Here is a 27769-nt window from a genome sequence, read left to right as displayed (position 1 = left end):
ACCAAAAATAACCCAGAATTTTGTACTCAATCAATTATAGATGAGTAATGTAGCTACATTAATGTATTTATACTGTAAATAGCAATCAATGATTTGGAAGGAGTTCTTCGAGGTGACTTTGCTGGACTTTTTGAAGAGCTCTTGGTTGGACTTTCCGAAGGGCTTTTGGCTGGAGTCTTCTCAGGAGTCTTGGCTGCAGGTTTTTCTGGAGTCTTGTCTGCTTTCTTAAAGAAAGTGTCCAAGGAAGTTTGGACAGATGTTCTCCAGGGAGGTGAGGGACGCAGCGAACTTGTTCGCTGGCGTGGCTTGGCATCAGATCAAGTGTTGTCAAAACTGACGTCATAAAGTTGAACTAGGGTGTCAGTTTATAAACGTAAGTGTGAAACCTTGTAACTCAGAATGTTAAGTCGAGGCCTGCCTGTAAATGGGAAATATTACTCGCTCCCTCTTTTGTCCCTGTCAAATTCCAATTCAGCGCGAGTGAGAACTGGGTCATCCAGGCTGAAGCATTTCTGTATTTCGAGGCAAGCCGTCTAAGAAAGCACTGACGGCCAACCTGAAAGTCGGTTAAGACTACCGGAGCGTGACTTGGGTTTTGTATATGCTGCATCAATGAGCTGCCTCAAGTTATAGTACACTTTGAACACTTTTAGTATTATCTGGTGTACATCTTACGAGGGTTGAAATTATTGTACAAATATATCGTACGCGTGGCAATGCTACAGCTTATGGAAGAGAAGGGGCTGGCCCAGACTCCAGAGGCAAGCCGGCTGAAGAGAGCAAGGAGGATGAGGTGGAATCCAAGGATGAGCGAAAGGCCTGGGGAACGGGAAGGGGAAGAGGAAGGGAAGGGACCCAGGTCATTGTGGCTGTGACAGGTGCGTGGAGTACGAAGGGTGTAACTGTATAAGTGTTTTGGACTCTCCAGCGAGCCAGAGTGGTCACAGGAGAAGCTGGTGCTGTCGGAGGTGCTGTCATACATGGGTATCTATGAATAAATACATCTGCACCGCGCACCGGCTCTGCCCTGCTACAGCCCGGTCCCCGCCGGCGCCTCGTCCTGAGCTGCGATAGCCCGGGACCGCTCTGCGCCTGCTCCTTTAAGACCCCCCCCCCCCGGCAGCTCCGCGCGAGGCCAAGTGCGTTGCATCATGTTCCTTGCCGAGGCCCCGCCCACAGGGGGCGGAGCCATGCAAATCACTTCCTCTGGCTGCGTCCCACGGGCGGGGAGCAGGGAGCGGGTCCGAGCCCCCGGTGCGGGGGCAGGTGTGATCCGGCCGCGGCAGGCGGGTGCGGAGCGCGGGGCCGAGCTCGGTGGGGCTGCAGCGGGGCGCTATCCCGGGCTCGCTGTCCTCGTTGCGTCTGGGGGCAGCCCCTGCCCTGGCATCGCCCCGGGGTTTTCCTCGGAGTCGCTGCTGGGCTGGGACTGCATTCTGATTTTGGTTTTCCTCTTATTTCAGGCCCAGCCAGGGCCCTGTTAGGCCTGAGCACCCGCGAAGTCCTGCAGCTGTGGAGAGTGGAGGCTGACCTTTCCCTTTCTGTACGTGTGGGCTTGAATACGCAGTAGACTATTTGAGTGCCCATTAAAGCCTCACATGCACAGTAAAGTAGTCTGCTGTGCATGTGGCATCACACAAAGTGCGCCAATGTGCTACTGGGCATTAGCACAGCCAATTTAGTGCCTCACGACTTTTATTCTTAGTATTAAATGTAATGCACATTAGGAAAGGCACATTTGTGCGCATGCAGACAGGCCCTGTGTGTAGCAGGCTGAAATCCAGTTGCGCTCATGCCATTTCTCACTGTGGCATTTGGGAGTTGTTTCCTTTTGCTCTGGCGCAAACACAGATGGAGAAGGAGCAGAGGAGAAATGCTGCGACAGATCAGACGCAGGAAAGGGCAGCCAGGGAAAGGGTGACAAGGGGAGAAGGAGATGGAGCCCCAGTTCGTGACGCCGCCCAAAGCAGTCTGGGGTGGGGCCTGTCCCCATGGCTCAGGCAGTGCCTGGTATCTTGCATCCATCTGCTGCAAGCAGTGCAGGGAGAGCTGGTCAGAAACATCCAGCCTGGAGCTCATTAAACCACCAAGCCTGGGACCACAAAGGTAGAGTGACAGAGTTCAAAGGGAAAGGCAGGTAAAGTGGGGGTGTGATGGGGAAGGTCACTGAAGGTGGGGAAAGCCTGAGCTGGTGACTTGGCAGGGCTAAGGCACAGCAGTCACAAGGCCAGGAGATTGCTTCAGATGTTCCAGCAGTTGCCTTGACCCTCTCTAAGGAGAGGTAAAAGCACAGTGGCTTTATCTGGGGAGCGGTACAGGAAGATCTTGGGAGAGCAGGCAGAGCAATGCTTGAAGACCTAATTGCTCCATCTGCCTGCAGTGCCTTTAACACCCTTGAGGAGACATGGCTGCTTAGTCACTTGGGCATTTCAGGGGTGAGGCTTACACTACTAGACCTTCCCCTCTGGCCCTCAGCCTAATCAAGGAGAGGCAGAGAAAACAAACAGAGGTAATTCCCTGCCTATTAACAGCAAAGAATGGCCTCTGATTTTGCACCTCTCATTTCAGCTCTAGTCTCCCCTGTGGGAGCCAACATACTGAGAATGACAAGAAACAGGCTGGGGGGGGGGGGCAGCAGACCCTGGGAAATAGGGTCAATGATCTCTAGGGTGTGGCTTTTGGAGGGACTGGGCACCTCCTCCCCAGCTGAAATCAGGGGAGCTATAGTTGCTCGGGACCTCTGGAAGTTGGGTTCAACATCTATGTTTTCCAGGGAGGGATGAGACGGTTGCTCTTCATTGTCAATTCTGGCAAATGCTGTGACCCCGCTGGGACTGCCCCTTCTGAGGTCTCACTTGGTTTGTTTCTTAATTAGCTGTGCCATAGAAATCCTTGTGGCTGTGGCCTTAGAACCGTTACCTGCTAAAAGCGGGGGAGAGGAGAGCACTAAATTACCCTTTGGGAGGTGCTCCTTAAAAACTCTAGCTGGACTGTGAGTAGTTAGCCTGACTTCAGAATCCTGCTAGTTCATTGCTATCTATTTAATGGTCCCTGTAAAGAACCAAAAACCTGGTAATTCTGTCTCAAAGGTACAGCTTTTGCATGTGGAGATACAGGAGAATTGTCTTTTTCAGATCATGGTTGATTACTGTCTTTTTGCCTTTTAACAAAAGGCTTTCCTAGTCTGGACATGGCTTTTGGATGTTTATACATATGTTCCAGGAGGTGGGGTGGGGCCCACTTTAATTAAAGGCAACTCTGAGAGCTGCTTTAATTAAAGCACCCAGAGCATCATGTGTATCAGCATTCCCACACTGAAAAATGGCGGTGGGGGTGCTTTAACTAAAGCTTGATCAATGAGCTTTAAAGTGCCACTGCCACCATTTTTCAACACGGACATGCTGATACATGGGACGCAGCAGTTTGCTGGAGCACTGTAATTACCACACTCCAGCAGCCTCAATGCACGTGTATAGGAGCCCTTTGTGAGTTAGATTCTCTTCTGCTTCCTGTATAGCCAATGGCAACTGTCTTAACTAAGTCTAACATGCTCCCAAATAGCTATGACAGTAGTGCTTTCACTCACGTGATATTTCTCTACTCCCCTACACTGGGTACTTGGCACTTGTAAGCTGAGGAATGGTAAGATTTATATCCTAGGGCATAACTAGATGCCTTGGCATATTTACATCTATTTTCACACAATGTGTGCACTTGCTATGGTAACACTGTGACCTGTGATACTCCTGTATTAGACATAAATCCTGATTTGGGATTGTATTTGGACTGTAAAATACAACCTTCTGTTTCTGGTACTTGTAGCTCAAATCAACCATCTGGGCCTGATTTCTCAAAGGCCAAATACAAAAATTGTTGAGAACTTTTCCCAGAGGCACACGGCCATTCATGTGTCTGCTCTGTCCATGTTACCAAATCCTGATTGATACAAATCGTTCAAATGCCTCCCCTCTGAAGCACCGTGGCTGCGTTCCATAAGTACAGGGAGAGATTTTGAGAAGTAGAAGTTGGGGAAAGGCCATATAGTGTCTGACAAGTACATCATTGCCTTTGATGGCAGCTCAGGACTGGCCCAAATGCCACAACTGCCGCCAGGTTAATTAGTGGGAGTCTGATTATGGTTCTATTTAAAGGGACACTTCCAGTCCTGATGACCCTTTATTGAATGTAACTGTTCAACCAAGGCCTCGTTAAAACAGTGAATTGAATAATCCTGATGCTTAAGGGTTCATACATGCAGCAGAATGAGCAGGACTGGAGGGCCTGGAGAGTAACGTTTTGTTTGTTCTGGTTTTCCACAGAGAGAAATCTGGCCCCTCCTTAAGTCTTCAGGTCCCACATCACCATTCAAAATGGACATCGACATCGAGTGCCAGGAGTTGAGTGGGTCCAGATGGACCGAGCTTGTTTCTTCCATGAAAGACTGCAAAGCCATCAGGTAGTGCCTGGTATTGTCTAGTCCAGTTTCCCAACCTTCTCCAGCCCAGGGCATGTTTACATTAATAAACATTTTCTGTGGCACACCTGTTAAAGCATTCCCCATCCCCATACTTATGAGCTCATTGTAGCTCAATGCTGCAGCAAAATTCCACGGCACAGCTGTTCAGAGGATTGCTAACTGTGTAGCCCCCACAACAACACACGTGAAGTTTCATAGATTTCATAGATTTCATAGACATTAGGGCTGGAAGGGACCTCGGAAGATCATCGAGTCCAGTCCCCTGCCCAAAGGGCAGGAAGTCAGCTGGGGTCATAGGATCCCAGCAAGATAAGCATCCAGTTTCATCTTGAAGGTGTTCAATGAAGGCTCTTGAACAACCTCCGGTGGCAGGCTGTTCCAGACCTTGGGGGCTCGGACACTAAAGAAATTCTTCCTTACGTCCAGCCTGAAACGATCTTGTAGTAGTTTGTGACCATTCGACCTCATCATCCCTTGGGGCGCTTTGGTGAACAAACTTTCCCCCAGATACTAGTGGTCACCCCTGATAAACTTGTAGGTGGCCATCAGATCACCCCTGAGCCTGCGCTTTTCCAGGCTAAAGAGCCCCAGGGCGCTCAGCCTGTCATCGTAGGGTCTGCTTCCCTGACCTCTGATCATGCGCGTGGCTCTTCTCTGGACTCTCTCAAGCTTCTCCACATCCTTTTTGAATTGTGGAGCCCAAAACTGGACGCAGTACTCCAGCTGCGGCCTCACTAAGGCCGAGTACAGGGGGAGAATGACGTCCCGGGATTTGCTTGAGAAGCATCTATGGATGCAAGCCAGCGTTTTGGTCGCTTTACTAGCCGCAGCATCGCATTGCAGGCTCATGTTCATCTTGTGGTCAATGATGACCCCCCAAGTCTCTTTCTTGCATAGTGCTAGCCAACATAGCACTGCTGAGCCTATAAGGATGCTGCGGGTTTTTTTCCCAAGGTGGAGAACCTTGCATTTATCGGCGTTGAACACCATCAGATTCTCATCTGCCCACTTGCTAAGCCTGTCCAGGTCAGCCTGGATCACCCGCCTGTCTTCTGGTGTGGATGCTTTGTCCCAAAGTTTGGTGTCATCGGCGAACTTGGCCAGTCCGCTTCTGACTCCAGTGTCCACATCATTAATGAAGATGTTGAACAGTATGGGTCCAAGGACAGAGCCTTGGGGGACCCCACTGGTCACAGGACACCACGATGAGTGACTTCCATCAATTACTACCCTCTGGGTCCGACCCCGGAGCCAATTTTTCAGCCAGTGGATCGTGGAGGACCCAAGGCGACAATTGGCCAGTTTCTCCAAGAGACGATCATGGGACACCAGATCGAAGGCTTTTTTGAAGTCAAGATATATGACATCAATCTCATCTCCCTTGTCCAGGTGATAGGTCACCTGGTCGTAGAAGGAAATGAGATTGGTCAAGCAAGACCTACCCGCAACAAACCCATGCTGGCTATCCCTTAAGATGTTGGCGTCAGCCAGTCCATTAAGGATGGCCTCTTTAATAAACTTTTCTAAGATCTTCCCCGGGATAGAAGTCAGGGTGATGGGCCTATAGTTAGCCGGATCCACTTTCCTCCCTTTCTTGAAGATAGGCACCACATTGGCCTTCTTCCAGTCTTCGGGCACTACACCAGAGCGCCAAGAGTGTTCAAAGAACCGTGCTAGAGGCTGGGCTATGATGCTCGCCAGCTCCTTGAGTACCCTGGGGTGAAGATTGTCAGGGCCGGCTGACTTGAAGGTATCCAGCTTCTCAAGATGTTCCTTCACGAAGTCAGCATTAATGGAGGGCAGGGGATCACTCTCACCCAGACTTCCCGGCCCAGTAGCGGGCATGAGCGTCCCATGGGGCTGATGAAAGACCGACGCAAAGTACCTATTTAATAGGTTGGCTTTTTCCTGGGCGTCAGTTGTCAGTTGCCCCATCTGGTTCAGCAGGGGTCCAACGTTGCCCCTGCTTTTCCTCCGGCTCCCCACATATCTGAAAAAGGACTTTTTATTGTCCTTGATGCTCAAAGCTAGCTGGAGTTCCGTTGCAGCCTTGGCTTTCCTGGTCTGCTCCCTACAGGACCGGACCAGTGCAGAATAATCCTCCTTGGCGGTGACTCCCATCCTCCATCCTTTGTAGGCCTTTCTTTTTAGCCTCAGGAGGTCTGCTAGGTCCCTGGAGAGCCAAGGGGGCTGCTGTGCCCTCTTGCTGCCTTTCCTCCGAGATGGAATAGACTTAGTTTGTGCATTGAGGATTGCTCCCTTGAGGAGCAACCACTCTTCTTGAACTCCCCTCTCCCTGTGGTCACAGTCCCTTAGGGCCTCACTGACAAGCCTCCTGAGCTTGTCAAAGTCGGCTTTCCTGAAGTCAAGGACTTCCGTGTTGCTGACTGACTTGCCAGCTTTTCAGCGGATGGTGACGGTGATCAGCTCGTGGTCGCTGTCACCCAGCTTCCCATCCATCACTAGGTCGCCGACTAGGTCATCCCCAGTAGCCAGCACCAGGTCGAGCAGCGCTTTGCCTCTCGTTGGCCCATAGACTTCTTGAGTCAGGTAGAGGTCATCCACGCACGAGAGGAAGCTCTGTGACCGCTCAGATTTTGTGAGCGATCCTCCCACGAGATGTCTGGGTAATTGAAGTCACCCATGACAACCATGGTCCTGGAGCATGCCGCCTCAGCCAGTTCCTGGGCAAACTCCTGGTCAAGATCAGGACTTTGGGTGGGAGGTCTGTAATAGACTCCCACCATTGTGTCCCCTGTGCCGTGTTCCCCACGGATTTTAACCCAGAGGGTCTCCAGCCGTCCACCCTGGTCGCCAATATCGGCTTGCAGGGACGCGTAGCTTTCCTTAACATAGAGAGCTACACCCCCGCCCCTTTTCTCTACACGATCCCTCCTGTACAGGGTATAGCCATCTATCCCTGTGGTCCAGTCATGGGTGGAGTCCCACCAGGTCTCCGTTATCCCTATGACATCGTAATTGTTTGCACTGAGCAGGAGGATGAGCTCCTCCTGCTTATTCCCTAAGCTCCTGGCATTTGTGTACAGGCAGGCAAGTGCCCCCTGGGGGGCTCCTTCCTTGCCCACAGATTTTACCAGGGCTGGGGCCGGGGTGGGCTCCCTTGAGTGCTGTGATCTGCTGGCTTTGCAAGGATTGCTTAGCGGGCCAGCAGTGGCGGTAGTCCCCCCGTCCCCCAGCGGGCTGTTTAAAGCCCGGTGGAGCAGGTCAGCCAGTCTTTCTGCTCCGCTGGTTCTCTCTCCCCCACAGCCAACACATGTGAGTCTTTTGTGAATATCTCATCGACACGGCTTATTGGTTAGCACTAGGCGGCTGGAGAACTTTCTTCTCGTTATTCCAAAATTCTTGCGGCACACCAGGGGGCTCTTTGTGGCACACTGATGTGTCACACTACACCGGTTGAAAAGCACTGGTTTAGTCCCTTCTAGAGAAATGAAGCTGAAGTGTTTTTGAAAGGGAGAAGGAAAAATATTGCTGAAAGACAGCATGTAACAAGACTCAGCTGCAGCCTTCCTGCAGGACAGGCTTTGTGTGCAGGTCTGACTTAGGAACTTCTGGAGGGTTAGAAGGATTTTGTTTATTCTGGTTGGAAATTCAAGAAGAGTATGCTGGGGGTGGTAACCTGCTCCTTTATCCAGAGAAACTTTCTCCTTTCCTGGTCTCAGTTTGGTACGTATAGGGAACAGATGTAGTTCCTGGGTTTTGGGGCCACTCTAACAAGCTAGTGATGCCCCAGCTGACAGTGGCTATGCAGAATATTCTAACCACCACTCCTATTCTTTCTTTCTTCCTGTAAGTTCCTTATGAAGCATAGGGAAGGGGTCTGTTTTCTTTCTGTCCATCACATGGCAACGTCTTCAGTCATAGCTGTATTTTCTGGGAATAGAGGGCAGAAATTCAGGCCGGGCAAGTGTGAACTTTGTAATCTGACAAGCACTTGAACATAAGGAAAGCTTGTATGCTATCCATTTTAACCCTTGCTACTCTAGCAGTCTTCTGTTGGATCTGATCTGTGTCTTGAGCAGGTGAACCAGAGTGTGTACTATGGGGCAGGTTGAGGCTGCTGGAAAGAGCTGGTTCCACACTGCTGCTGCTGGTCCCTCTGCTGTGGGTCCACGTACCTGGCTCAACCATCTCAGGTTGAGCAGAATGAGCAGCAGGCTGCTGTGGAGGGGGTTGACAGCCATGAGGAGGGCAAGCAGGCATGTTGCAGCTGACCTTGCTGCAGGTCAGGAGTTGGGTAAGAAGGATTGCATGGGCCATACGTAGCTAAGCTATATGGACTGGTTCAGATTGTCTGCATCCTCCCCGGGCAATCTCTAGAGAATCAGGGCCACGTGCCAGTGCTCAGTTTAATACCAGCAGGAGACTGGTGTCCTGCAGGAGACAGGAGCAGCTGCAGAAGCAGTTCAAGCAGGAAGGGTTTTAGTGGAGGTTAAGAATGAAATGGGGCCCAATTTGGGCCCTCCTTCCTGCTGCATTTTTCCTGAACCCACAAGTATGCTGAGGAGCCCTTGAGTCTGGGAAAGTGGGGGTCCAGCTGGTGCCTCCTCTCCAGGTCTTCCTTCCAGGTATGCCTTTGGGCATACAAAAAACTTGTCCCATTCTAACAGGACTTTGCCCTGTAGTGACTGATTGTTTGCTCCCAGCCTTTGGTATTTGTCAGAGCAGCTTTCCTCACAGCCTCTTCAGGCCAAGAAACCCAATAAGGCACAGATCTGGTCAGTTCCTGTAGATGAGTCTAACAGGCTGTATGTTGTTCTCGGAGCTCTTGGTGGCCAATCCAGAAACAGACTCCAGCTACTGAGTTTGTCCAGTAACAGGAGACATGAAAGGGAAGTGTAGCTAAAGATTACTTGTGTTTCCCTGTTGGCTGGAGGGGTTTGGGGTCATGCTCCTTCTTCAAAGCAGGACAGTGGAGTCCTAGGCAAACTGCCTCTGGGACAGCCGCAATGCGGGTGGAGTCTCGGTTGTCCTAGAACTGGGGTGGGCAAAAAGGCGGATCCGGCTGGTGGCTGGACTCCGTTTCCCAGACTGCTCAGGGGCCAGGGTTGGGACCTTGCAGCGGTGACAGTGTGGTCCGGAGCCGGGTCAGAGCTATGATCCATTACCTGCGTGCCCCTGCCCAGGGAATGAACAGTAGATCTCAGCTCTGCCCTGGCTCTGGACTGCACTGTCACCGCTGCAAGGTCCCAGCCCCTGGAGCAGCTCCCTGTCAAGCCACATGCCCTGCCAGTGCTTTTGGGGACGGTCTTCATGGAAACCCTGGCCCCGCTCTATCACGGCCCATCACTCCTGGGGTTTCCATGGAAACCAGCCACAGCAACGTAGGTAGGGGCTGCTGACAAATGGAGTCTCCTGTGGGTCTGATCTAGCCCGTGGGCCATACTTTGCCCACCCCTGTTCTAGAAGCACCCTTGCCAAGGCAGGTATTCTGGTTTGTGCTCTGGGCTGTAGATATGCATAAGGTGCTGCCTGGCTCTTGGTAGCAAGTCCCTCCAGGAACTGGACTAAGGCATAAAACTTCCTCAGTAGAGAACAGAAATAGACTTTGGGGGTTTTTTTTTGCATTGGCTGGATAAGAACAGGTGACAGGGTTTACTGACATCTCTCTCCCACAGGCTGGATTACTGCAAGCTCTCCAGGAGTCATTGTGAAGATCTGTGCTCTGTCCTCAGTACAAACCAGTCCCTGAAAGAGCTGAAGTTGGATCATAATGAGCTCAAGGATGAGGGTGTGGAAGTACTGTGTAAAGGACTTCTGACACCAAGCTGTAACTTGGAGTTGCTATGGTAAGGTACCTCTGCCTGCTCTGCACCAGAGCTCCTGTCTCCGTCTTCATCAAGACTTTGTGAGGGTGGGGGTGAAACCTCATCTCTGCTCAGGTAGAGCATTGCAGCTCCACTGAACTGAGTGGACTCTGCCTGTGTGCCCCAGCACACTGTTCTCTGTCAACCTTTTGGGGGAAACCCCAGGAGTCCTTCCCTAGTTGTCACCACATCCAGTGACATGAAGTTGATTTCATTCACTGTTAACTTCAAATGGTCACTGACTAATGGCGACAACATCTGGTCCCTGGACTGTGCTGGTCCTTACAAAGACCCATTTAAGGGTAAGAGCTGACCCCCCAGCTGTGTGTGATTAGACTATGTGGCCAGATCAGCTCAAGCAAGACGTGGGACAGTGAACAGCACCATTCAGCTACAGCTGCTTGTAATGTTGTTGACACCTTGCAAATCCTGTCTTCTGCACACTTCAGAGAACTTTAATAGCTACGCACTTAGTTGTGAGTCTGTTCTGTTGTCTTAGACTCCAGCAAGTCCAACCAAGTCTAGTTTTTTTACTGGCTCTGGAAAGCTGCAGCTGCTGCCCCTAGAGTCTGGCATGTAAATGACATTCCTGCCAGAAAACAGCCACAGATGGTGGCAAGTGTTAAGCGTGGAACATACCGTGGTCAGCAGTATGCCATATTTTCTCTCATCAAACATGTCCCAGAATAAGAAAGGCACCTTTTCCTACATTCTCCCTTTCAAAAACAAATAAACCAAGATTGTTCCTTGTCATGACTTAGTAGCAAAAGGTGTAGGGAGCACTCATTGTTCTGCTCCCTGTGGATCATATGTATAATTTACTTGGGCTTTTGCCCAGCTGAAGTGACAGAAAAGGCTGTTACCATATTTTCTCAAATCTAATGTGTGCTCCACATGTTTTTTAGAAAAAAGGTATGTGTTGTATGTGAGAAAATACAGTATGTTTCCCTCCCTGTCAGCCCTTGTTTCAGCTGTTACTTTCCTGTGGTTGCAGGCACCATATTGCCCACAAGGCATTCCCTGGACCTTTGTTCCAAGGCATCAAGGGAAGAGAACACACAAAGGAGATCTCCATCTGAAAATGGCTTCTTACACTAGCAAGTGCTAGTGAACAAAAACTTCTGCATTATTAGATGGCAACTATGTCATTCTTCATGCTATTGGTGGAAGAGGTTCTTGGGCATTGCATAAGGAGCTGCTGGTAAAGGAACACAGGGTTTTCATACTGCAGCTATAAAATCAGCTGATAAAATATCTTGAACAGGCCCAGATTTACCAGCTATCATCCTGCCATGGCATTTAACCTGGTACACAGTCTTTGTGTTGATAATATATCTGGCAGCCTGGGCATATTTCCCTGTTGTTGGTACTGTGGTGTTGTACCAAACCTGTGGTGACTCTGCCCTTGGGAAATGGTATGAATTATTGGCATGCCGCCTTCTTACCCTGGTTTCTTCTTTCAGGCTGGAAAACTGCAACCTAACAGGTGCCTGCTGTGAGAGTCTCCGCTCTGTTCTCAGCGCAAAACCATCTCTGACAGACCTGCACCTAAGCAGGAACAAGCTAGACACCTCAGGAGGAAAAGTGCTCTGCCAAGGGTTGCTAGATGCCAACTGCAAGGCACAGAGTCTCGTGTAAGTAACGAACTGCTGCTCTCCTCCCATGCCTTTCCGGCAGGTGCATTTTGTTTGCTGATTCCCAGTGACAGCTGTGGGTCTCTACTGCAGTGCTGGGATTAGCAGCAGGCTGGCCTCCCATGGGCAGGTGCGTGGCACTCACAAGGGCAGTGTCGCTACCAGTGTTTCTGCTACATTGCGCTCATCTTCCCCCTGCTTGAAGCAGATAGCCCATAGAATCCAAAGGGCTGTATGTATCTTCTGGGGCTCCAGATGGGAGAAGGCAGCGAGGAAAACCCTGTACACTGCAGAATAGACTGGGGTCCAAGCAATGCCAGATGTCCTGTTGTTCCTCTGGGCCAAGTACACAACCTGATCTGCAAACTGGCAAATGCACCAGAGTCCAAAACAGCCTGCTTCGTAAGGTACAACGCAGAGCATCTGCTGTGATACTGGTGGGTGTACATGCTGCCCAATTGGAGACCACGGACCATGGAGCAGCCGTGGTTCTACAAGGTCCTAGGATGTTTCCGGAAAAAACACTGACTGCAATGAGGCCCCAGCAATCATGACCAAACACCGGAAATTGCAGGAGGTGATAAGGGCAAGAAACAGACTGTTGACCTCAGCCTTTTGCTAGAAGCAAGCAAGACTAAAAGGGGCATCTGAACTCCAAGGTCCCCCAGCCTGGGCTTGCACATAGGATGCCTGCCATGGATTTGGGGTGTACCCAAAGCCCCACACCTATGGGTGTGGGAGAGGGGAGACTTGGCCAGTGGTAGAGCCACACAGAATTGAGTGATGGAGCTCTGCTCAGTTGAATTTGGAGCTTGACTACTGGGCTTTTGTCCAATTGAATCTGGAATTGATTTGGCGCTTAGAAGGAAAAGATATAAACAAACAAACAAGTGGTGGTCAATAATAGATAGTGCAGACCATTGCCACAAGGACTGATCTCTTTGTGGGTGTGGCTCTGTCCTGCTTTTAGTTTGAAGATATCAAACAGGAGAAGTACATTCCCTTCAGAAGGGCTTGGTGAGTGGTGGCAGAATGTTTTCTTGCAACTGCAGAAATATACAGAGCGCCTAAGCAAACCAGTGTGCAATCTTGTGAATGTTTTCAAATGATGCTGACAGACATGTGGGATAAAATCCCAGCACTTTACCAGAAAAGGAATTATGTCAGTTTGACCCGGTCTATATAACTCATGCAGTTCAAATGGGCTTTTTGGCACTTTTATCTATTAGCTGATTGAATCAGCTATTAGTTAAATGTGCCAAAAAGCCCTGCAGGAACACATGAGCTATACAGGCACAGGGCAAGCCACATCAAACTGATGCCATTTCTCTTCTGGGCATGTTCCCCCATATCTGTAAGCAGCCATATATACTAGAGAGCAAATAACTACTGTTGTGAATGCCTCAAACCAACCTCTGAGGAGACCCCCCCCCCTCCCCCCCCCCGGGAAATACACCAAAATTACCATATAAAGTCAATGGCTGAGGAGTTGGGGGGTGTTGCTATGGAATATATTCATGAGTATTTTGATCTATATATTAGCCGGTTTGCATATCGCAGAGTGAAGGTCAAATAGTGCTCTCTGTTCCTGGCCAGACAAGATTTACACATTGCAAGGTCAGTGTGGAGAAAACCTGCTTTTCTTTTTGCAGGATGAGGTCTTGTGAGCTCAGAGGGGATAATGCTGAGATGCTTACATCCATTCTGAGCAAGGCCACCCTGAAGAAACTGGACATAAGTAACAATAAACTGGGAGATGCAGCAATAAAACAGCTATGCCAGGGATTGATGGATCCAAACTCTAACTTGCAGTTACTACAGTAAGTAACTGCTGGTCTTCCCTACTGTAACAGATCTTTCCCTTCCATGGGGAAAAAAAACTACACACACATCCTTAGTGCCAGAAGTACTGCAGACACTCAGAGTAGCTTTGCAAGCACAAATTTGTTTCCTCATATATCATGTTTCCCAGGCCTCTCCAATCTTTTTATTGCTGTGTGCTGGATTCTTCCTTTTTTTTCTCCAGTCTGTCCACATCCTTCTTAAAGTGTGGGGCTCCAAACGGGACACAGTGCTCCAGTTTAGGTCTCACCTATGCCAAAGAGCAGAAGAATATGCTTCCCTTGATTTTCAAGAGACACTCCTGTTAATACAATCCAGCATACTGTTGGCTCATTAAGCTTATGGTACACTGAAACCCCAGACACTTCTTTGCAGTACTGAAGCCTAGCCAATCAGTACTCCATCTGTATTTGCACATACAGTTATTCCATCCCAAGCGCAGGACTCTGTACTTGTCCTTTTTGAATTTCACTAGGTTGATTTGAGACTTTTTTTTCCAGTCTGTCCATGTCATTCTGGATCCTAGTGCTACCCTCTTGAGCAGTGATTCTCAAGCAGGGTGTTAGGGCATGCTAGGGTACTAACAGATTCTTTGAAAACTGCCACATAATGTGAGGAGATAATCAGATAAGCCAGGCTCAGGTTTGTCCCTGCCCAAATGATCTCCTACCCCTACTGTTCAGCCCCTCTGTAAGGAGATAAGCACTGTAATATAGAAATTAGTCTTTGAAATTGGGTGCTACCCAATTCACATGATAGGGAGGGGTATCCCAACTTCAGGGAAGGTGCTTCAAGCACAAAAAGGTTGAGAACCACTGCTCCAGAGTGTCTGCAACTCCACCCATCTTGGGATCATCCACAAATTGCTAAGCATGCCATCAGTCCCGTTGTTCAAATCATTAATGAAGATATATTAAACAATACTGGGCCCAGGACAGATTCCTGGGGAACCCCACTCGATACCTCCTCCCAACGAAATATTGAGCCACTGACTTGCTGGTGAGCAATGATCCAACCAGTTATGTTATCCACCTTGGAGTACTTAAGCCTGTATTTCCTTAGCCCTGCATTTCCAAAAGCCTTGTTAAAACTGAGGTATCTCACATCCAGTTCTCTCCACCACCTTCCACAGAGCCTGTTACCGCTTCTTGGATAGAAATCAAGTTGGTCAGGCATGACTTTCTCTTGGAGAATCAATGCTGGCTGTTCCTGATTATCTTGTTCTGTTGATGATGTTTTGTCTACACTGAATGCTGGGGAAACTCCTGCTGAACATTGATTCTTCTGTTCCTTACAGTCTGGAGAACTGTGACATAACAGCTGACAGCTGTGGGGACCTGGCCACGGTTCTCAGTACAAAGCCTCTTCTGTTAGATCTGGCTGTGGGTAAAAACAATATTGGAGATGCAGGCTTCACTCTGCTGTGCAAGGGACTGGTGTATCCCAACTGCAATATACAGAAATTGTGGTAAGTGAAGCCTGGGATAGCTTAAAATCTTGTTGAACGTGGTGGCTTCTAAACCATATCCACCATAAGGCTGATCTGATCCTGGGGTTTGTGTGAGGATCCCTGCACTGATGGGGCAAGGCAGCACACTGAGATCAGTGACCAGATAGAGGGATGATGGTATGCCAGCCCTCATCAGTTTTCAGGTGTCTTGCATAGACAGCTTTTTTTTACATTTTAAATAAAATCAGAGCTTCTAAGGGAAGGGGAAGAGGGAAGGCGGGGAAAGCTATGATTTCCTTTGTTTACAAGCCATATCTGTGCCTTTGTTTGTGCACATGTGCATGTAAGATGGGGAGAGAAATACAAGGAAACCAAGAGTAAAGGCTCTTTCCAAAGATCTACCTGTCTGGGTGACATAGGTCTCTCTGGACCCTGGCTGGGAGAACTCTGGCACCAGCCAATCTTCCTATTGTGCTCTCCAGGTTATAGGAATTGTGATCTCACAGCTGCAGGTTGTAAGTATCTTGCCAATATCATTGGTACAAAAGAGTCCTGTATACAGATGAGCCTTATTTTAGATGAGCTGGGAAATGAGGGAGTAGAATTGCTGTGTGAAGGACTAAAGGACCCCAAATGCAAACTCCAGTCTCTGTTGCAGCAGGCTTTCAGCTCAGTCACTGAAATTGTAGGTTTGATACTTAGAATCATAGAAAATTGGGGCCAGAAAGGACCTCAGGAAGTCTAGTCCAACCCCCTGCTCACCACTACATGCTACCTGTATAATAAGGCCCTACTTCATGGTGATCCTGCAGGGAACCGGTGCTGACTTTTAGGAGCTGTCAACAGATGTTTGCAATTGAAGCAAATCAGCTGTGCTGAGATGTCCCAGCAAAGCTGATCCACTTCAGTGGGCAAAACGGACATTGCCTATTGTCCTGCAGTGCTGGGTCCCTGATGCTCCTCTGAGCATCCGGGGCCTACTCTTGAAGGACATCGCTTGGGACATGTCTCTGCAAACAGGGGGACTAAGGGTTCCCCTGCTTGCAGAGGTGCCCCCAATGATTCCAACTTAGGGTACGCCTCCTACTGAACATTGATTCTTCTCTTTCTTACAGTCTGGATACCTGTGGCATGACAGCTGATAGCTGTGGGGACCTGGCCACTGTTCTCAGTACAAATCCTTCTCTGCTAGATTTGGCTTTGGATAACAACAATATTGGAGATGTAGGCCTCATTCTGCTGTGCAAGGGACTGATACATCCCAAATGCAATATACAGAAGCTGTGGTAAGTAAAGCCTAGGGTAGCTTAAAATCTTGGTGAAGGTGGTAGCTTCTAAGCCATGTGTCCACCATAAGGCTGATCCGATCCTGCTTGGTCTGTAGAGTCCTCAGCTAGCATATCCCTTATGGTTATCAAGAGGGAATGCTTCTAATGGGAACAACAAATCTCTCTCATGGGGGTCAGGGGTAGATGTGAAGAACCCTGTTGGCTGCAGCCAAGGCAGGGTGTTGTGACTGGTACATGCTAGTGCTCCTGCTGTGACTTAAACCCAGAAGCTCCTGGCTAGAAGGTCATGCCCCTCCACTCAGGATCTGGCTGATCACCATATTTGTGGTCAGGAAGGATTTTTACCCCATGATCAGACTGGTGTGGACTGTGGCTTCCTCTGCAGTTGGGGCCTGGCCCCCTTCCTGGAATCTCTTGAGTGTATGCTAACAGCCCTAACAAAAGCAGGGCATTGGCTGCTGTGGTCCCCCTGCTTTACCTGTAGCAGGTTAGGTTGTTATGTCTGGTGTTGTATCAGAATTGAGGTAGTTTTTGCTAATAGGTTAGACAATAGATTTGTATAGGTAGTTTAGGTAGGGGTGATCCTGCCTCAGGTAGGGGGTTGAACTAGTTGAACTCTGGAGGTCCCTTTCAGCCCTACTTCTCTATGATGCTATGCAGAGGGGATGCTTCTAATAGAAACAACAAATCTGCCCCTTCTTCCCTGGGGTTTCTGAGGAACCCTGCACTAAAGGGGCAAGGAAGCACACTGAGGTCATATCCTGCTGAAGAGGGATGATGGCATGCCAGCTCTCATCAGTTTTCAGATGAGTTGCAGAGCCACCTTCTTTCTGTATTTAAATAAAGTCAGAGCTTCTAAGGGAAGGGGAAGAGGGAAGGAGGGGAAAGCTGTGATTTCCTGTGCCTTTGTGTGTGTGTACATGCATATAAAACAGAGAGTGAAATGTGAGGAAATTGAGAGTAAAAGCTCTTTCTGAAGATCTACCTGTCTGGGTGATATAGGCCTTTCTGGTCCCTGACTGGGAAAAGCCTGGCACCGGCAAATATTTCTTTTGTTCTCTCTAGGTTATGGGAATGTCATTTCACAGCTGTAGCTTGTAAGGATCTTGCCAATGTTATTGGTACAAAAGAGTCCCTCAGACGAATAAGCCTGACTTTGAATGAGCTGGGAGATGCAGGAATGGAAATGCTGTGCCAAGGACTGAAGGACCCAAAATGCAAACTCCAGTTTCTATCGTAAGTGCAGTAGACTTTCAGTGCAGACACTGATGTTGTAGGTTTGATACTTATAGATTTCATAGACATTAGGGCTGGAAGGGACCTCGGAAGATCATCGAGTCCAGCCCCCTGCCCCAGGGGCAGGAAGTCAGCATGGGTCATAGGATCCCGACAAGATAAACATCCAAATTTTTCTTGAAGGCATTCAGAGTAGGTGCTTGAACCAACTCTGGTGGCAGGCTATTCCAGGACTTGAGGGCTTGGACAGTAAAGACGTTCTTCCTTATGTCCAGCCTGAAACGGTCAAGGAGTTTATGACCATTCGACCTTGTTATCTTGCACTGTGTGGTACCTTACATGGTAAGGCTTCATGGTGATGCTTCATGGTGATCCTGCAGGCAACCGATGCTGACTTTGAGTGGCTATAAGCCAGGGGTGGGCAAAATATGGCCCGCGAGGCCGTTGTATTCGGCCCACGGGGCCCCTAAAAAATGAAGAAAATCAATATTGATCTGTCCTTGGTTTCTGTCAAAAATGACAGGAACCAGGGGCAATAGGACCCAGGGGAAGCCTGGCGTGCTCCTGCAACAGCAGGGCCTGCCTGGCCCCACCCCCTCAGCCAGAAGCCTCTGTAGGGGCTTCTGGCCTGGGACCATGTGGCTGCCCCGTGCCGGAACCTCAGGTAAGGGGGTGGGGGGGGTGGGGAGGGGTCCAGGCAGGGAAGGGGCCCAGGGAAAAGCTGAGCGCAGGGAAAAACTTTCTCTCCCCCTCCCCGTGGCTGGCGCTCCCTGCTGCAGCTGCTGTCCTGAGCGGGCACAGGCAGCCCCACACGGACTGCGAGCAGCTGCAGCGTGGGGCACTGGGCACAGGGTGGGCGAGGGGCCACTTTTCCTCACACTCAGCACCAGCTTGTTCCCCACTGGCGAGCAGGAGGTCAGGGCTGTGCAGTGCCCCCCGCCTATACCGGGGGGCTGGGGGGACGCTGGGAGTGAGTGGGTGCATGGGTCCCACACCGGTGTCCCAGGGCCAGCACAGGCAGGGCCCAGAGCAGGGTGGCAGCAGTACAGGGATCCTGGCCAGCAGGGGCTCTATAGAGCTGGGCCAGCTCCCCCCTCTCCCTGCTGGTGCCCAGTCCAGCTCCATAGACCCCTGCCAGCCTGAGCCCTGCTCTGGGCCCCAGTGGTGCTGGCCCTGGGACATTGGTCCCGAGACATTGGGACATTGGTCCCAAGATGGTGACCAGGGGGTGGGGCTACTCATGCAGCCCTTGGCAGCTTGCCAAAACTGGGTAAGCGGCCCACAGCCCAAAATAATTGCCTGCCCCTGCTATAAGCAGATGTTGGCAAATGAAGCATATCAGCTATGTGCCCTGGCAAAGCTGATCCACTTCATTGGGCAGAACAGACAGAATGGCACATTTTTGCTTTCTATGTCACTTACGGAGTTTAGGTGCAAAGACCTCACTTGCTTCACAGAATGTATGTTTCTGACTCCCATAGACACCCTGAAAATCCACCCATGACCTTTCAGTTGAGAGGTAGGGGACTGAGCCTCACTCTCCAGAATGACCTCCCATTAAATATAATGCCATTTTCTTCAAAACCAGTGCAACCTCGTAAGCCAAGGGCCTGGAAAGGCCTGATCTAATGATCTGATAGTTCATGGTTGGTATTAGACTCCATGCTCCTTTGTTGCCACTTTTCACTGCAACCTGACTATCTGACCTTTAAAGAAGGTGTCTCAGAATGTCTTCGTATTTGAGAGAGGAAAAGTCATATCCTTTACCGGGGCAGCAGTTGTCTCCAGGGATAAAGGAAGTCTCTCTGCTGACTGTAAACACACAGGGCTTCTCTTTTGAAGCCCTTGACTTAAACCTACATGCCAATTTACAGTGGCTTTGCAGTCCCAGCCAGCTATATTGAGTCCCAGTTGCATAAACCTTTCTCTGACAGCTTAGTGCTGGCAAGGTACAGAAAAACCTGAGCTTTTCTGGTGTCTTGTATGCAAAAGAAAGAGGTGAACTTCCCTCTAGGGGGAGCGTTCACAAGCAAAATGCCTTTGTGACCCTTCAAGCCAAGAGTGCAGACTGGTTACTCTGTTGCCCATGCAGCCAGGTTTACACCCCCCCGCCCCAACCTCTGGGAAGTGTGAGGTGTCTTCCTGAAAGTGAACATTAAAGCTTTTAGTGAAGAGAGATGCTCACTAATCAAAAGCCCAGGAATATGCCCTTGCCTGAGTGCATGCACAGCCAAAATGTGATGTCACAGGATACATGAACTTTGGACATGGGGATGTCGAAGACGAACAAGGGTGGCAATTGTGCAGCTACTCAGGGAGCCACAGACACTGAGGATAAAAGGCCCATGTGCTGCCAGGAAGGCAGGCTCTTTGGGATGAAAGAGCTCCAAGCACTCACATTAGGAGAGAGGACACACATGTGAGTGAAGCCAGTGGACATGAAAGAGACCTCTTTCAGTTCCTGAAGTTCTGGTTTCTTCTCTCTATGGCAGGCTAAAAGAGTGTGGCCTCACCAGTGCCTGTTGTGAGAGCCTCCGCTCCGTTCTCAGCACAAAACAGTCCTTGAAACACTTGGAAATAGGCTCAAACAGGCTAAAAGATGAAGGAGCAAAACTGATCTGTGAGGGACTGCTGGACACTAACTGCAATTTGGAGACCATATGGTAAGTAGCTCCTTTAACATCCTCCTAACAGGCTGGCATCTCATGGCCAACTGAGAATGGGGATGGACAGCTTATGGGCCTGATCCATGTGGCAAGTTCCTGTGTCCTACCATAGTAAAAATCCTGACTTGCATCAGGAGGGCAATGGGGTTTTTCCTAGCCTCTGCCTCTTCCACTATTCCCATGTTGTTCCAACCCTGGCTGGATATATAGTGAGTCCACATTAGTGGGCATCAGCAGTACTGTGGGACTGAGTGCCTGCTCTGGGCTGCCCAAAAGTCAGTGTTGCCTCATTCATGAGCACAAATTTCATTTTGGCCTGGAAGCAGCCAGACCACTTCTGCAGTCTTGCAGAGTTGTGCAGCCATCTCCTCGCCATTTCCTAGTGCAGAAACCATGGTGCTGCTCACCATAGCTCCAGGTGCATGAGCTACATGTGGCTGAATGGGCAAGAGCCATGAAATCGTGCATTGTCCCACCTTAGTGCTGGTTCTACAAGCCAGAGGTGAGACCTAGAAGCCGCAGTCTGGGAAAAGCTTTCTGCTGAGGCCAGCCCTGACCCTCTGGGACTTGGGTGGGGGTAGGGAGGTGCTGACCACTTGGATCACTTGCCCTTTCACAGACAAGAAAATGAAGCTATATGCTTGACTGGGTGTTGTCTTGATTTTCACCCACTCGATGGAAAAGAAATCACGGGTTGATGCTCTTAGATAACTTAGAGCATGCAACACTTGGTTAAACTGTTCCTGTGGTGACTGATGTACTGGTGTTCAGAATAAGCTTTTTTTTCCAGGATAGTGTTTGTTTGTTTCTTATCACCTTTAAAAGTCCAGTAATGATAGGCCTTGTACATGTTTAGTCTTGTCTCCCCTAGAGAAATGGAAGAAGAGAGTAGCTTAAAATAGGTCAGTCCAGTGAGAGCACAAACTTGTCTTCCCTCCAACGAACACCTGACTGATCTGCTAACTGGATTTGATTGGGGCAGGGGTCTTTGCACAGTGTGTGTAGTATTTACATGGGGAAAAGTCATACTGCTTATAAACCAAGTGATAACAAAAGGTACTGCAGAAATGTCAGTCTTGTGCTATACTATACATTGCATTAGTACTACCAAAAACATAGGTCTAACTCTGCTAGTGAAGAATAACTACATTCTACCCCTGGGGCTTCCACATTGGTGAGGGCAGCACCTCGCTGAGGCTGTACAAGTCTACCCCAAGCTTCGTTTGTCAGATACTCCAGAAGGACCATGTATGCGTGTCCCATGGCTGGAAACAGAGAGGAGGTTTGTGTACATCACCAATGGAGTATGTGCTTACAAAACAGCTTTTATCTTGTTTCTTTCTTTCCCTGCAGGCTGGGGGAGAGCGAGCTCACAGCTGCTTGTTGTGACAGTCTTGCTGCTGTCATCAGGACCAAGCAGTGCCTTAGATACCTGGGGCTGGATCTTAACAGGCTGGAGAATGAAGGTGTAAGGAAGCTATGCGAAGCTGTGAGAAGCCCCAACTGCAAACTGAAGTACCTAATGTAGGTAACAACCCTGGCTTCCTCTCTGGATAAAATGGAGGGAAAAAAGGGGCTTGTCTAGGGAGTTGGGGCAGTAAGCATAGGCCCCTCTGGGGAAGATGCCAACAAATGGGAACCGTTGACTTCTTGTCAAAGGCCAAGATTTTTCCATGATACTCCATGCCTGCTTTGTTTAGAGCATATGGCCACACCCATGACACAGTCCCTTATAGCAGGGTTATTCAGCTTGTTTTAACAAGTGTACCCCTTCTGTCTTGAAGTTTCAGCTCATGTATCCCTTTATATTTTTTTCTTGTTCTTAAGGGTGGGGGCAGATCGAGGCCCCACAGTGAGGGAGGGAGTGGTGCAGGGGTAGGCTCTGCTCCACCGGGGCAGGGTGAGGCAGGCCGGGGCGCAGGATGGAGCCACGAGTGGCTCCTCTGGGGGGCGTGGGGGTGGCTCCTAAACCTCTGCACACCCTGGGAGGACATGGGGGGCGTATGCCCCTGGATCTGCACATGGGGTGCAGACAGGCTGCCGCTGGGGACTGCAGCGCAGGGCTCTTCCTGGCAGGGGGCTGGGCCGTGTTGCACTTGGGGCGGGTGCTGTTGGCACTGGGAAGGGGGTTGGGAGGTTATGGAGAATTCTGGAGTGGCTGTAGCACTCCCCCCTGCCTCCTCCCCCTCCCCCCCTGCCCCCCCCGCTGTAGCCCTGCTCCTGTAGGTCCTTGTGGTGAGGGAGGGAGTGGGGCTGGGGCAGGTGCTGCCCAACTGGGGCAGAGTATGGGACAGAGCCATGAGCGGCTAGTCCGGGAGGCGTGAGGGGGGTGGCTCCTGCCACTGCACACACCCAGCCTCACTCCCTCCCTCACCGTGGGGGCCTACGAGAGTGGAGCTATGGGGGGGTGGGGGGCTGCAGCCCACTCCAGAATTTGCGGTAGCCCTTCCCCAGCCCCCCTCCCAGTGCCACTGCCACCCACCCTGAGCATACCCTGCCCCACACGCAGATCCAGGGGCACATGCCCTCCATGTCCTCCCGGGGTGCCTGTAGCAGCAGGAGCTGCCCCCCACCCCCACCCCATGCAGCTCAGTCCTGTGCCTCACCCCAGCTGGGCAGCCCCAGCCCCAGCCCCAGCTCCACTTCCTTCTCCCACAACAGACTTACCAGCCTGACCCGGATGCACTCCACATGGCCGGGCTGCGCTCCTGGCCACCCGTGTGCTGCGCTGCAGCTGCGCACACGCACGTGGAGTTCTGCATACCCCCTATAACCCTTTTAAGTGCTCCTAGGGGTACACATACCCCGGTTGACAACCACTGCCATATAGGAACTATACCACACACTGATCTGTCACAAGAGAAAACCTCCAAGGGAGGTGTTTGAAGGTCCTGTCCCTGCCACAGCTACAAATGGCTAATGGCATGGCGGTGGTTCCTACACCTCATAACTGACAGCTGTGGTTCTCAAATGCCTGGCCTCTGCTGAAAGCCTATTTGATCACATGGTCCTCCAGGAAAAGACCTTCCAGGAACTTCTTGGCTATTGCTGAGTTCAAAGGCACTCGCATGAGTCTGTTGTTGACAGAGTTTGAATTTTGAGAGGGAAAGTCCTGGTAATGGTCTTCCATTTCTGTTCCTTGGGCAGCATTATGGTAGCTAGTGAACTCGGAAGGAACGAGCAGGCAAGTCCCACTGCTTCAGCGGGAGGGAGAGCAGTTCATTCTCCATGTTGAACGCCCACTGAGTTACAAAGCTGAGCTCAGGGTGTCTCCTTATTTACCACTCTAAAATCCTCAGACATCTCTAGTCTGACCAGTTGGACTAGGAAAGCAAAGCTTGCTTGTTTCTTGGTTCATACAGGCCCTTAATCTATTCCCTTGCTGTGGCTGAGATTGTGGCCTGTATCTGATTGCCTGGGGACGACTCAGAAGTGGAACAGCAGGGTAGAGCACTCTCTTGCACTTGTAAAGCAATAGGAAATGGGATTCGGGCCTTGACTCTGATCAAGTCTGAATACTCCCCTGTGCTAGAACTAGGTGTATGTGCAGGGCCACTTGTGACTTTGTCTCAAGAGGCAGGAACTAGTCTTCCTGAAGAGGGACCCCTGGAGTAGCAGACCTCTTTCAGTTTAAGGGTTCTCAGGCCTGGCAACATTTTATAGACCCACACAATGCCTTCTGGATGAATGGGTTCCTCATTACATAGCATCTTATTAGAGGTGTGTTCTGTGCCAGAGGCTCTCCTGAAGTTTTTAAGTGATCTGGAAGCAGCTGAGCCTGTTCTCTTGTCTTGTCAGGTTATATGACATCTACTGGAGTTCTGAAGTGGAGGCTGAACTGCGAGCCCTGGAGGAATCTAAGCCTGGACTGAAGATAATTTTCTGAGTCCACTCTTGGTGCCCAACTGCCACCTTCATCTGAACTGTTTTCCTTGAAAGCTAGCCGATGAATCACCTCTAGAATATACTTTTAGCAAAAAAATGGAATTTCTGTGGAACAAGTTGTCTCTCCAGAGAACTGGGGAACATCATGTGTATTCCTGGACATATCAAGCCTGAGGCTTGCTGGAGCTTCAGAGTTTCATCACAGCATTTCCATTCCCATAGCATTGCCTGGACATGATCTTTACCCTCTTGCAACATTTTAATTATAACAATAATTGCTAATATGCTAGCCTGGCTTTCTAGAATGGCTTTTCACTGTTGGACTCCTCAAGAGCAGAACAACCTCATTTAGTAGAAGTAGTTTTCCCCAGATAGATGGTTCTGTGACTATCTGGAAACAAAGGAAAAGAAGTCTATGCTCTAAAACAGAATCGTGCTAGGCCTTCTGAGGAAGACGCCTATACTCCTTGAGGAAAGTGGTCACGGTGAGAGCCCTCATACTTCAAGTGATGCACTCTCATTCTGGCACTTGCTTTCACATGAAAGAAATCTTTAAAAGGAGACTTGCTCATGTGCAGTTCTGAGAATACTGGAAATGACTATATTTTCTGAATTATTTGGTCTGGTGAGAACAGCTTTATAAACATTTTCTACTCGTAATAAAATTATTTGCAAAGAATGAGATTCTTAGTATTTTTTCACCTGCACATTCAGTTGGGAATGGAGGGACAGAAAAAGGCTATTTGCCTTCTTAGATTTCATAGATTTTATAGACATTCGGGCTGGAAGGGACCCTGAAGGATCATCAAGTCCAGCCCCCTGCCCCAGGGGTAGGAAGTCAGTATTTTTTTCCTCTTCTGTGTATCCAGTTGTTCTCTTCAGAAGCAGTGTGCCCCTAACACCTCTTTCCTTTTCCTTATCAACAAGTTACCTCAGGTGCCTGTACACAAATGCATAGAGCCTGGAAAACAAGCAGGAAGAACTGGAAGTCCTTACACAGTCATGGAGCTATGACTTGATTGGAATAACAGAGACTTGGAAGCTCACATAACTGGAGCACTGTCATGGACAGGTATAAACTGTTCAGGAAGGACAGGCATGAAAGAAGAGGAGGAGGAGTTGCACTTTATGTAAAAGAGCCATACATTTGCTCAGTGCTCCGGTATGAAACTGGAGATAGGCCTGTTGAAAGTTTCTGGGTTAAGGGGAGAGGGGAGAGCAACAAGGCTGATGTCATGGTAGGGGTTTGCTACAGATGACCAGACCAGGAGGAAGTGGTGGATGAGGCTTTCTTCAAACAGCTAGCAGAAGTTTCCCAATCAAAAGCCCTGGTTCTCATGGGGGACTTCAATCACCCTGACATCTGCTGGGAGGGCAATACAGCAGTGTGTAGGGAATCCAGGAAATTTTTGAAGAGTATTGGGGACAACTTCCTGGTGCAAGTGCTGGAGCTGCCAACTAGGGGCTATGCTCTTCTTAACCTGCTGCTCACAAACAGAGAATAATTGGTGGGGCATGTTGTAGTGGACAGCAACTTGGGCAGCAGTGACCACAAGATGATTGAGTTCAGAATCCTATGGAAAGGAAGGATGGAGAGCAGCAGAGTAAGGACCCTGGACTTCAGAAAAGCTGACTTTGACTCGCTCAGGGAACTCATGGGCAGGATACCCTGGGAAGCCAGTCTGAGTGGAAGAGGAGTCCAGGAAAGCTGGCTGTACTTCAAAGAAACCCTACTGAAGTGCTGGAACATACCATCTCGATGTGCAAGAAGACTAGCGAGCATGGTGGAAGACCAGCTTGGCTTAACAAGGAACTCTTCAGTAAACTAAGTCACAAAAAGGAAGCTTATAAGAAGTGGAAACTTGGACAAATAACTAGGGAAGAATATAAGAGCATTGCTTGGGCATGCAGGGATGAAGTCAGGAAGGCCAGAGTCTACTTGGAGCTGCAGCTAGCAAGGGATGTGAAGAGTAACAAGAAGGGTTTCTACAAGTATGTCAGTAACAAGAGGAGAATCAGGGAAAGTGTGGGTCCCTTACTGAATGGGGGAGGGAACCTAGTGACAGAGAATGCATAAAAGGCTGAAGTGCTCAATGCCTTTTTTGCCTCAGTCTTCACAGGCAAGGTCAGCTCCCAGACTACTGCACCAGACAGCATAGTTTGGGGAGGAGGTAAGCAGCCAACAGTGGCAAAAGACCAGGTTAAGGACTATTTAGAAAAGCTGGACATAATACAATTCAATGGGGCCAGGTGGGGATGCACCTGAGGGTGCTGAGGGAGTTGGCTGATGTGACTGCAGAGCCACTGGCCATCATCTTTGAAAACTCATGGCAATGAGGTCCCAGATGATTGGAAAAGGGCAAACCTAGTGCCCATATTTAAGAAAGGGGAAAAGGAGGATCCAGGGAACTACAGCCTTACCTCAGTCCCTGGAAAAATAATGAAGCAGATCCTCAAGAAATCCAATTGTCAGCACTTGGAGGAGAAGAAGGTTATTAGGAACAGTCAGCATGGATTCACCAAGGGAAGTCATGCCTGACAAACCTGATTATCTTCTATGGCGAGATGACTGGCTCTGTGGAACACGGAAGACCAGTGAATGTGATTGATATACCTTGATTTTTAGCAAGGCTTTTGATATGGTCTCCCACAACAATCTTGCAGGCAAGCTAAGGAAGTGTGGGCTGGATGAATGGACTGAAAGGTGGATAGAAAACTGGCTGGAGCATTGGGCTCAGAGAGCAGTAATCAGTGGCCCGATGTTTAGTTGGCAGCTGGTATCAAGTGGAGTGCCCCAGGAGTCAGTTCTGGGGCCAGTTTTGTTCAATGTCTTCATCAACTACATGGAGTGCCAGATAGGGGAGCTCCAGGCTGCAGTGCAGAGACTGCGTTCCATCAGGGATGGTGAAGAGATCGACTCTTAACTGCCAGACTCTTCACCTGAAGAATGAAGAAGAAAGATCAATGGCTGACAGGACAAGGGTAGACAAGTGAAGTACAGCCAGGGGTTGCTTGGACGAAGGTTGTCTCTGGACCCAAGGCACACTGCACCAGAATCATCACCCCTCTGGATCTTCACAACAGGTATGAACTCCTTTGCAGCACCAATAGAGCCATCAGAACCACCAGCTCCAGCACTTGAGGAAGGAAGGCAACATGCAACCACCCCTAAGAAGAAACGCAGAGTGATTGTCGTGGGCAACTTCCTCTTCAGGGGGACAGAGGGAGCGATCTGCTGCCCTGACCCCTTGGCCCGTGAGGTCTGCTGCCTCCCAGTGGCCTGTATCCAGGATGTAGCTGAGAGGATCCCAAAACTTGTCTGGCACTCTGACCACTACCCCATGCTCCTCATCCATGTGGGCACAAATGACACAGCTTGGAGCAATCCCACCTGGGTTATGAGCAACTACAGGGCTCTGGGGGCGGGGCTTAAAGGGTTGGGGGCGCAGGTAGTTTTTTCCTCAA

The 27769-nt window shown here is 49.8% G+C and overlaps 1 protein-coding gene across 2 annotated transcripts; it reads left to right on the top strand.

Annotated features, from left to right (window-relative positions):
• The first annotated feature begins 1183 nt into the window (after window positions 1–1183).
• LOC102561691 (ribonuclease inhibitor) lies at window positions 1184–24983 on the top strand. Of its 2 annotated transcripts, XM_014604177.3 has the most exons (12): window positions 1184–1290; window positions 1461–1540; window positions 4317–4453; window positions 10114–10284; window positions 11766–11936; window positions 13589–13756; window positions 15076–15246; window positions 16344–16514; window positions 17583–17753; window positions 20246–20416; window positions 21773–21943; window positions 24218–24983. In XM_014604177.3, exons 1-12 carry the CDS (start codon window positions 1191–1193, stop codon window positions 24303–24305), a joined length of 1770 nt encoding a protein of 589 aa, XP_014459663.2. In that variant the 5' UTR covers window positions 1184–1190; the 3' UTR covers window positions 24306–24983. The 2 variants fall into 2 exon arrangements, with proteins under 2 accessions (XP_014459663.2, XP_059578513.1); XM_059722530.1 differs by lacking the exon at window positions 17583–17753.
• The last annotated feature ends 2786 nt before the right edge of the window (window positions 24984–27769 follow it).

This window comes from Alligator mississippiensis, chromosome 2, assembly GCF_030867095.1.
Source record: "Alligator mississippiensis isolate rAllMis1 chromosome 2, rAllMis1, whole genome shotgun sequence".
NCBI classification, from domain to species: Eukaryota; Metazoa; Chordata; order Crocodylia; family Alligatoridae; genus Alligator; species Alligator mississippiensis.
This window is presented reverse-complemented; position numbering and strand designations above follow the sequence as displayed.

What these genes read in the sequence shown, in the direction of transcription:
- LOC102561691 (XM_014604177.3), top strand. Translation starts at nt 1,191, where the DNA reads ATGCAAATCACTTCCTCTGGCTGCGTCCCACGGGCGGGGAGCAGGGAG. An exon ending in AGGCTGACCTTTCCCTTTCT is followed by an intron (nt 1,541 to 4,316) that starts GTACGTGTGGGC and finishes GGTTTTCCACAG; the next exon opens with AGAGAAATCTGGCCCCTCCT. An exon ending in TCTAACTTGCAGTTACTACA is followed by an intron (nt 13,757 to 15,075) that starts GTAAGTAACTGC and finishes TGTTCCTTACAG; the next exon opens with TCTGGAGAACTGTGACATAA.